A 9085-nucleotide genomic window follows, 5' to 3' on the forward strand; every position below is an offset into this window, starting at 1 on the left:
CAACTTTCCAGCTCTCACGATGGAGCAATGCAAGACCTCCACCGCGTCCAGAAGCACGAGGCAGGCAGACGTAAACAAAGCCCGGCGGGACGGACTCATTTAGAGAAATAAAATTATCAGGCAGCTGCCAAGTCTCTGTCAGGCATAAAAAGTCAAGATTATGATCTACAATAAGATCTCTTATTAAAAGGCCCTTATTGTTGAGAGAGCGTATGTTCAGAAGACCAAAGGTGGCGGTCGCGTGGCTGCTTTTGCAGGCAGAGTTACCTGCCCTTGGCAAACTAGCCAGGGTGGCGCAGTTAGCATCCCGGCGAATGATCGGAGAGCGTCGGCGTGAGGTGAGTGAGGTGAGTAAGGTCGGTATTGAGGACCCGGAGATGTTGTAAATCTGCTTGCCACGCGATCCACGGTGGACGTACCTCCGGCAGGGCTGGAAGAAGATCTCCGGAGGAATGGGGAGACCAGAAGGAGGCTGGAAAACGTCGACATGGCGTCGGAGCTTCAGAAGTTCAGCAACTGAGTACTGGAACAGTGCGTCAGCTTGGAGTTGGACAAGTGACAGCAGGAGCCAGCCAGCTGCAAACCACAGCAACACACGGAGAATCCACGTCATCCTTCTCGGGAGTGAGGCTGGAAAGCCAGGGATCCGCGGGTAAGCTGTAGATCAGTGGGCTGTTTGACAGGTCAGCAGTTTGACAGGTGGGCAGCTGACAATAGAACGCCGTCGCTGTCAAGAGAAAGCGTTGAGGCTACTGGCCAGGTATACAGCAGGTGATGTTTCAATTTTTTGTTTTTCTTTGCCGGTGAGCAGCGGCGACAGCTACGCCAGCGTTCACTCAGACCGGAACCGGATCAAAGGTGGCTCATTAACAACCTTTTGAGAAGATCCATTTAATTTCAGGTGTGTTGAAGCAGGAAACATCTGAATTCTACATGATGGCGGTCCTCCAAGACCAGAGTTTAACACCTAAATCCTTACCAGGGATCGTGTTCAGTCCACAGCTTCATTTCTTGCATAGCTAAAAAAAAAATCATCTCTAACCCAGTAATGATTCAGCAGGTTCTCAGGCCTGTAGTGTTTGTTATGGTCAGAAAAACTGATCAAAATATCAAGAGAACTGGCTGATTAACGTCCTTAGGAAACAGCTAAGTTTTTAATGGGAAAACTGCCGGAATTCTATCAGGAAGTGCTGCACAAATAAAACTCATAAGAAAAATCACGGTTAGTAAACTCATCTAAACTGCTTCCATGATCCGTAGAGATGCTCATATGAACAAAAAAGTTCCTAGCAACACATTTTAAACATACTACAACAAAGAACAGCTCAGGATTCACTTCATTCACAACAAATCCTCAGCTAACAGTGATGTTTCCATCTTTTTCTAGATCATCTACAAACACCATCTCCAGAAAAGTTTGTCTGTCATTTTTTAATTAATCTGAACCATATTTATAGACTCGGGAGTCTAAGGAAGTCCCAGGCTGGAAAGAACGAGGACAGAAAGCATCATAACAACATGCTCAGTACAGACACATGGACTCTGGAAGACCTGTTCCACTCAGCACAGTCCACCCAGATCCACAACATAAAACTGGATTACACAAGCAAGAAAACAGATATGAACTCTGAGCAGAAACAGCACTGAACTCTCTGGACAGCAGCTCATCTCAGATAGACAGTGGACATGTGTCCCCTGTGGACAGAAATCCATGTTCCGGCTGCTTTTGGGAAAACCGGACGTCTGCTTCTGTGTTCCAGAGATGAGAAAGATCATCCAAGCTGTTATCAGAGAAGCTGTGATGGAATGGAGGACGTCTGTGTCCATGGAGGACTTCATATGCATGAAGGTGCTGCTGATGTGGAGACAGAGTTTTTAGACGTGATGTCTTTTCCATGGTTATTTCAGCAGGGGGTCGTGACATCAGTTCTTATTCCGAATGACTTGCAACAGAAAATGGTTGGAGCATCGTGAAGAGGAGAATCGAACAACAACCAGGAAAATTGGGATTCAACAGGAAAGGACATTTTCTTCTGGAAAACAAACAATCAGGACCCTCGGCTCCCCAAATGTTAGAAATTGTCAAGGTTGATAAATGGAAAAACTAAAATAACGTCTTTGTACTCGTCGGTCTTAAAGGTCCAGTGTGTAGAATTAAAGGAAGTAAATGACATTTGGAAGTTTTTGTTGTGTTTTAGAAACCTTTCCATTAATTATACAGGTGTTACTCTGATTAATGATTATTAAGTAAAGTTTTAAACTAAAAATGCAAAAGTAGAAAAATGTTCAGTTTAGAGCTGAACTACTGACCTGCTAAAAGCACACTCATTTAAAAACAGGGATCATTTGTGTTTAATGCACTTTTTGGTGTCTGAAAGCTGGAATGTTTAACGCTTTGTGCCCCCACCCAGCTCTCTCCGATCCCTGCAGCTAAAACATATATGGAGAAACAAACAGAGTGACCTTGGTGAGGTAGCGGCCCAGCAGAGTGTTACGCTCCAGCTCACTCATCTCCACCTCTGCCTCCAGTGTGGCCGGACCCGTGACGCGTGTGACCAGTAGGAGGGTGCCGGTCTGCCGACCTGACCTCTGCACGCTGAAATGGCCTCGTCCATGGCCACCAGCTAGGCCAAATCGCAAAGTGTCACCCAGTACGCGAGCTGCAGAGACTCGGAAAAGGACGCGAGGGGCGGACATGTTGGAAACCACAGCCAGGTAGTGGAAGGAGATGGAGTTTGGAGCTTGGATGCACACTCTGTCTCCCAGCATGCAGGGGTTCTTCTCACAGCGCCTGAACACACAAGAGTAACATGGCTCAGTGACTGGCAGCAAACCTCAGGCTGCTGCTGCTGTTGTAGAAAAATGACCAAGAGTCTGGAATGAGTAAAAGTATGTAAGGTTTATTTACAGGAGAAGTATTGAATAAAGAATTACTTGCAAGTAAAGAGAGTTTTCATCCCGACTCCATGCGAGTCAGGATGAAAACTCTGATGATTCATCAGAGAGAAACAGTTTTTTTCAGCTGGTCTCCAGCTGAAGGTCAAACAGCAAAATAATAAATGAGGAATAGAGACTGAGTGGCGCCACTTTCTTCCAGTTTTCAGACAAAGCCCACATACCACAACAAGCTGATATCCCAAACAACTATTGCTATCTAGCAGGTGGAAAACCAGCCTCAACTCATATCAGAGCTCTGGAAGAAAGTGGTCAGTCTGACCTCTCTCTCACACACACACACACACACACTGAAAACTGTAGCTTCAGTATTCTGTAGAATGAGAACACACAATATGAAAATGTAAAAGTGAACGGATTAATAATAACTGAAAACTGAATATGTGATTATTATGAGTATATATGAGTGATTACCATATGCAGCTAAATTTCTTTCACACTGTCCACTTTATTAAATAAACTTTTGTTGATGTGATTATTATTAGTTTTCTTTTTCATATTTTGCATATTTTTATAGCATTTTTTACATAATAAAATTTCTGAGTGTCACAGTTTAACAATAATAAAATGGGTCCATTAAAGAAGGAGATAAACGTGCTGATCTAGCATGAAGGTGGAGACATGTTGAAAGCTAAAGGGAGGTGGAGTTGCAGTGCTTTTTCACCACCGCTGGAGCCATCCTGGACATGTCACTGTAAAAGAGAACATCTGCACATGGGACATCAAACTGTGAGCCGCAAGTTTTCTTCCATTTTATCTACCCAGAGAGTTTTCATCATGATGAAGTTGAGGTTGAAGATGCTATCATCCAACTGTTTACATGTTTGTAATAATTCTCTACAATGCCCCCTATAGTGCCAGTGTAGTATGAAATACATAAAACTGCACATCCGCATCCCTGCCACATCTATGTTAGCACTTTCCAATGACCCTAGATTTCCCATGAGGACCAGTACTCTGAAAGTTTCCACTTCAACTCATCAGGAATTTGGGGGTTTACTCCAGGCATTAGCTGAGCTTTTGAAATCTCGTTGTATACCACATGCAAACACTCACAGCAGCATGACTGAGGAAGAGGAGGGTGTGGGTAGACTGACCTGCCTGCAGTCCTGACCTGAAACAGCCATTGCGTTGGGCCCTGAAGATGTGTTTGCAGGAAGAATGGGAGAAAATAACACCTGAAACTCTTCATCACTTAGTGTCGCTAATGTTAGAGGGAGTGGGAAAAGCTTCTTGTTCCAACATTTTTTGTAATGCTTTGCAGAAATAAATTACAAAAGCAAATAATGTTGATATTTTAACGATGAAGATGATGAGAAAAAACATGAAGCTTGTTGGTTGTGTACATCCAAGTTATTTATAGTGAGGAGATTAATGCAGTCAGACACACAAGGGCTGTTCATATTTGATCAAAAAGCCTGATTCCATTGTGTGAACAACGTCTCTCTTTTCCTGACACTTCCTGGACTTCACATTATTGGAAACCACAGACGTCCAAAGTCTGCATCCTTCTTTTCAAACTCTGTAAGGAATGTTTTATTTCTGATCACTCATCCTGCAGTATTGTATATGTTCATTTATCCGGTCCAGTGTGGTTAGCTGGAACCTGCTAGTCCCTCCCATCATACAAAGATCCACTGACAAAACATCCGAGGCCAGTGTAGGGTCAAGAACTTCCTTTAAATGATGTGGTTGTGGTTTAAGTTGCTAAAATATATTTGTGAATTGTCTCCACAAGTGAAAAGCATCTGGTTGGAAGCTCCGCATCGCTAAGGCTCCCCAGGGACGACATGTTTGTTTTTTCCTCTTAAGAGCGATAAGCTCCAATCCCTGAATGATTTAGATTTAATTATTGTTTTCTCACGTTGGACACTGTAACATGGTATTCTCTAAAAGAGCAAACAGGTTTCTGATTCTATTTGTGTTCACATGTTTACTGGCTGGGTTTGGGGTTGTTTCCAAACCAATTTTATAAGCAACTCTTAAAAGTTGGCTAGATCTCTGGCGCCCCCGAGCGCTGTCATCAATCAAAAACAAACAAACAAAAGACCTGGAGTTTTACAAAGATGTGTAGTCTACTCATTGTAGGAGTTTGGTTTTGAGATTCTTTAACATGCCCACATCAGACCCCCCCTCCAGATTATGATCATGATTTCTGTAATCAAGACTGCAGCCCATCTCAGGTAGAGTCTCAAAGGTTTCCAAACTCTTGGTTTAGATCAGAGATCACTAACTCCAGACCTCTTGAACAGTCCTGCAGGTTTTCAGTGTGTCCCTGCTGCAACACACCTGGTTCAAATGAAATAGTTCTCCAACAGCTTGCTGTCAAGGTGTGCACCAGCCTCCTAATGACCCATTATTTGAGTCAGGTGTGCTGCAGCATGGACATGTTGAAAACTTTCAGGACGCTGGCTCCAGAGGTCCCTGGTTTAGATGTCCCCCTCAGAGACTCTTTCTGCATCATCTAATCTGGATTCAGCTGTAGGAATAAATCAAAACTCTGACTATGGTAAACACACTCAGGCCATAAAGAAGTTTCACGCCTCTTGAACAGTCAAGCTGACTGGAGCCTGAAAATTCTGCAGTTCATCTCAGGCCAAACCTCAGAGGGCAGCTAAATGACGGGTGCAGAGGGGAAGTGGTTGACATTCAGGTTCATCTCATTGTTTTTTTCAAATGGCTGTCCTCTGAGGTGAGAGGTTTTTGGTTTCCTTTGTCTCATCTCCCTAATGTGCATTCCTTTTCCTCTTGATTTGTTTGCAATTTCATTGTGCTGCTGAATGTGATTTTCATTTGTCTTCCTGTTAAAACTGTGATTTCATTACAAACAATATCTACCAGCTCTTTGGGTGACTTGTCCGTGTGTTGTATCCGTCTGAAGCAGCCGACTTACACCGAATAAAGAGAAAGAAGTAATTGAGTTTGAAAACTTTGAAGAAAAATATTAAGCCTGCAGAGATCTGCCTGGAACCTCTGACCTCAAAGCAAATTCAAACAAGTATGTTGAACTTTGCTTGAGTTCTGCAGATGGTACTTTGTCCATCCTTCGACAGGTCAAAGTCAAAGTGGGCCACATGGCCTTCTGATTTAAATCTATTCTCTAACCAATCACCTAATGTTGGGACACAGAAGACTTGATGTGGATCTCTGAAACATGATGCTAACTATATTAGCATATCATTCACCCACAGTTCTGAAGAAGAAATTTGTTCATAGGTAAGAACAAATCCCACGAGTCCAGAAACTACCACTAACCAAGGAGGAAGAAGAAGAAATTCAGTTTCATTGTTTGACCAGGACTTAAAACGACTCATTTACGGTAACGATGGAAAAGCAAGAAATGTCTGCTTTCTGTTTTTACTTCTTATAACTTTTTTATTTTTAAGTTAGAAACTCATTTTGTGACTCTGAATGTATGTTGGGAAACCAGTACTCTTACATGGCAGATGTCTTGATGTAGGTGGCGTTTCTCACTTGGGGACACTCCACCATCACACACTGGAAACCTCCAAAGGTGTTCACACACAGCCGGTCTGCTGGGCAGCCGTGGATCTGGTTTTCACACTCGTTGATGTCTGAAAGTGAGAGTTCAGAAGTGAGTTAAATCATAATTTCTCCTCTTTAACTTTACTTCAGCAGGTGGGAGGGCCTGACCTGTACAGCTGCGACCGTCTCTGGCCAGGCTGTAACCGGCCGGGCAGACGCAGTGGAAGCTGCCAGGTGTGTTGACACACTGATGGATGCAGAGTCGGCCGGGCTGACCGAGGGGGAAAAGATGACACTCATCGATATCTGAAACACACACAGATATTCACAAAGAGCATGAGCTCCACAAGTAGATCAGTTCTTTAAAAAAGAAAGATCAGGAAATTATTTTATTGCAGATTACCTGTGCAGATGTTGTTGTCACGACCTGATATGGTGAAACCCACGTCACAGGTGCAGCGGGTGGAGCCCAAGAAGTGTGTGCAGTTAGAGGGTCGGATGGAGGAGGAGGAGGGGGAAAATGATGTGGGTGATGAAACGGAGTTGGCAGAAGGTGAAGATGTGGAGGAAGAGGACGCTGACAGGGCAGCAGAGACAGGGAAGGAGGAAGCAGCTGAAGAGAATGAAGCCAAGGAGTTGGAGGTGTTGTTGAGGGCTGGAAGGAGAAAAACGGGTCAAACACAAACCCTGAAGCACTCACAGGGTTGTCCCGAAGCTTGATGTAGGACTCACGTCTACACATGGGCTGCTGGCCACTCCACTTCAGAGAGTCCAGGCATACTCTGGTCCTCGGACCAATCAGCTCATAGCCAGGCTTGCACAGAAAGTGGACCTCATGTCCGACATCAAAAACTCGGCCTAGTCTGCGGCCATGAGCGGGAGGTTCAGGTTTGGGACAGGATGCTGGAAGCAGAGACATTTCCTGATATGAGCTCATTTCTTCATGTAAACATTGTTATTTTCCAGCTTTTACTTCTTAAACTGTTGAAGGTATTCAGGTCCTGATTTGTTTCTAAATCACTGATATGCTTCCTGATGAAGAAAATATCTCCACGTCTTCCTGCAGGAGCATCATCCCTCACCATTCTTTCCATTTTTAAAGATGGCCATAGTGCTGTTGTGAAGAGCACTGATCTTCTTCCTGAGGGAGCGCAGGCCCTGCTGGTACGATGTCTCATGTATCGCCAACATCTTCTCCACCTGCCTCAGCGAGTTCAGCAGATCGTGAGTGGACGGACACTCCTGTGGGCGGGCCAGGAGAAGTTAGAGTGCAGATGATGCAGCTGCTGTGTTTCAGCAAGGACATCTACAACAATTAACCAGAGATGACTGCCCCACGTTAATTTTTCTACTTGTACAAACTCATAACTTGACTGTAAAACTGTTTGAAACCACTACAGCATCTTCTGTAAAATATTAGAGGCCAAAATGACATCAGAAAGAAGCTTGGATGCACTTCATAGATGAGAAATAGGAAAAGTTAACCAAGTACAATAAATGCAAATGTAAATTCTTGTGCAAACAAAGAGGACTGTGTCAGACTAACTTTGTCCATCTGTAGCATGTTTCAGGTGTGAGGTTGTTATGTAAAGGTGAGGTATGATGAAAAGCAGTAACACCAGGGTGGAAACTAGACTCAGGCCTGCTGTTGACCTCACACTGACAGCTGCAACAAGCCTGCACCAAGAAAAGCTGTTTGGAGTCGTTTCTCTGCATGCTGCTGCAGGCAGTGACCCAGTTCACAGAAAACAGATTGAATTTGAGCTCCGCTTGATGGAAACCATGCAATGATGGAAAAAAGAAGATGATGTGTTTAAAGTGACAATGTTCTCTTTGAGAATTAAACAAACCAATAAAGAACATAAATAAAAACTCTGCTCAGTTCTGGTCAGTACTGAAAAATGATATTTAGAACTCAGGATGCTGTCCTGGTTAAACCATAAAGGTAACAGCTGGAAAAAAGTAAACAAATAGAAAACTTTACCCACAATTCAGTGTCCCGATATTTATTGGCATTTTATTTTGCAACATGCACCAACAGAACAGCTTTTTTTGCTCTCGTGCAGATTACAAACTATTTTTAAACATTAACCATTTTAATACATCATAAGTTATATAAGTTATTAGAAATTATAAGAAACATGCATTTGGTGACATTAAGGCAAAAATGAATGAATAAATAAAAATCAGTGAATTTAGCATTTCTGACTCACCTGAGCAGAAGATTTTTCGATCTGATGAAGACTCATCATTAACAGGATGATCCCGGCAGCCTTCATCCTTGAAAGCTCGATGGGGATCCACACAAGCCGGCTCCTGACCAACTCTGCAGACTATAGGTTAGCTTTTGGTCTCCAGCTCCTGCTTCTCCCAAACTGTTGTTTCTTTTCGAGCGCTCTTGCCAAATTTCTCCTCCACACGCTTACAACCATCATCCACCTCCACCCACCCCCTGTCAGTCATTTTTGATTTGGGGGGAGGAGGAGGAAAATGAGAGCAGAAACCACATCTGCAACATGCGTTCACTTCTTTTTTTGATCCATCAGCATCCCCAGAAATAGACTCAAAATTATAAGGACAAGTGAGCTGCCAGTAGTGGCCTTTAATCATGACCACTGAAACAAAGCAGCTACATCTCGCTGAC

The 9085-nt window shown here is 43.6% G+C and overlaps 1 protein-coding gene across 1 annotated transcript; it reads right to left on the reverse strand.

The window, feature by feature from the left end:
• Positions 1 to 866: 866 nt before the first annotated feature.
• Positions 867 to 8772, reverse strand: si:dkey-234i14.3 (fibulin-7-like). Its single transcript, XM_041998140.1, has 7 exons — positions 8655 to 8772; positions 7524 to 7683; positions 7174 to 7344; positions 6845 to 7096; positions 6610 to 6747; positions 6395 to 6530; positions 867 to 2791 (listed from the first exon to the last, which is right to left on the reverse strand). The coding sequence occupies exons 1-7, from the start codon at positions 8718 to 8720 to the stop codon at positions 2431 to 2433; spliced, it is 1284 nt and encodes a 427-aa protein (XP_041854074.1). The 5' UTR covers positions 8721 to 8772; the 3' UTR covers positions 867 to 2430.
• Positions 8773 to 9085: the final 313 nt, after the last annotated feature.

The sequence above is a fragment of the Melanotaenia boesemani genome, chromosome 10 (assembly GCF_017639745.1).
Source record: "Melanotaenia boesemani isolate fMelBoe1 chromosome 10, fMelBoe1.pri, whole genome shotgun sequence".
Lineage (NCBI taxonomy): Eukaryota > Metazoa > Chordata > Actinopteri > Atheriniformes > Melanotaeniidae > Melanotaenia > Melanotaenia boesemani.

What these genes read in the sequence shown, in the direction of transcription:
- si:dkey-234i14.3 (XM_041998140.1), bottom strand. Translation starts at nt 8,720, where the DNA reads ATGAAGGCTGCCGGGATCATCCTGTTAATGATGAGTCTTCATCAGATC. An exon ending in TGACAACAACATCTGCACAG is followed by an intron (nt 6,748 to 6,844) that starts GTAATCTGCAAT and finishes TGTGTGTTTCAG; the next exon opens with ATATCGATGAGTGTCATCTT. An exon ending in TACATCAAGACATCTGCCAT is followed by an intron (nt 2,792 to 6,394) that starts GTAAGAGTACTG and finishes TTGTGTGTTCAG; the next exon opens with GCGCTGTGAGAAGAACCCCT.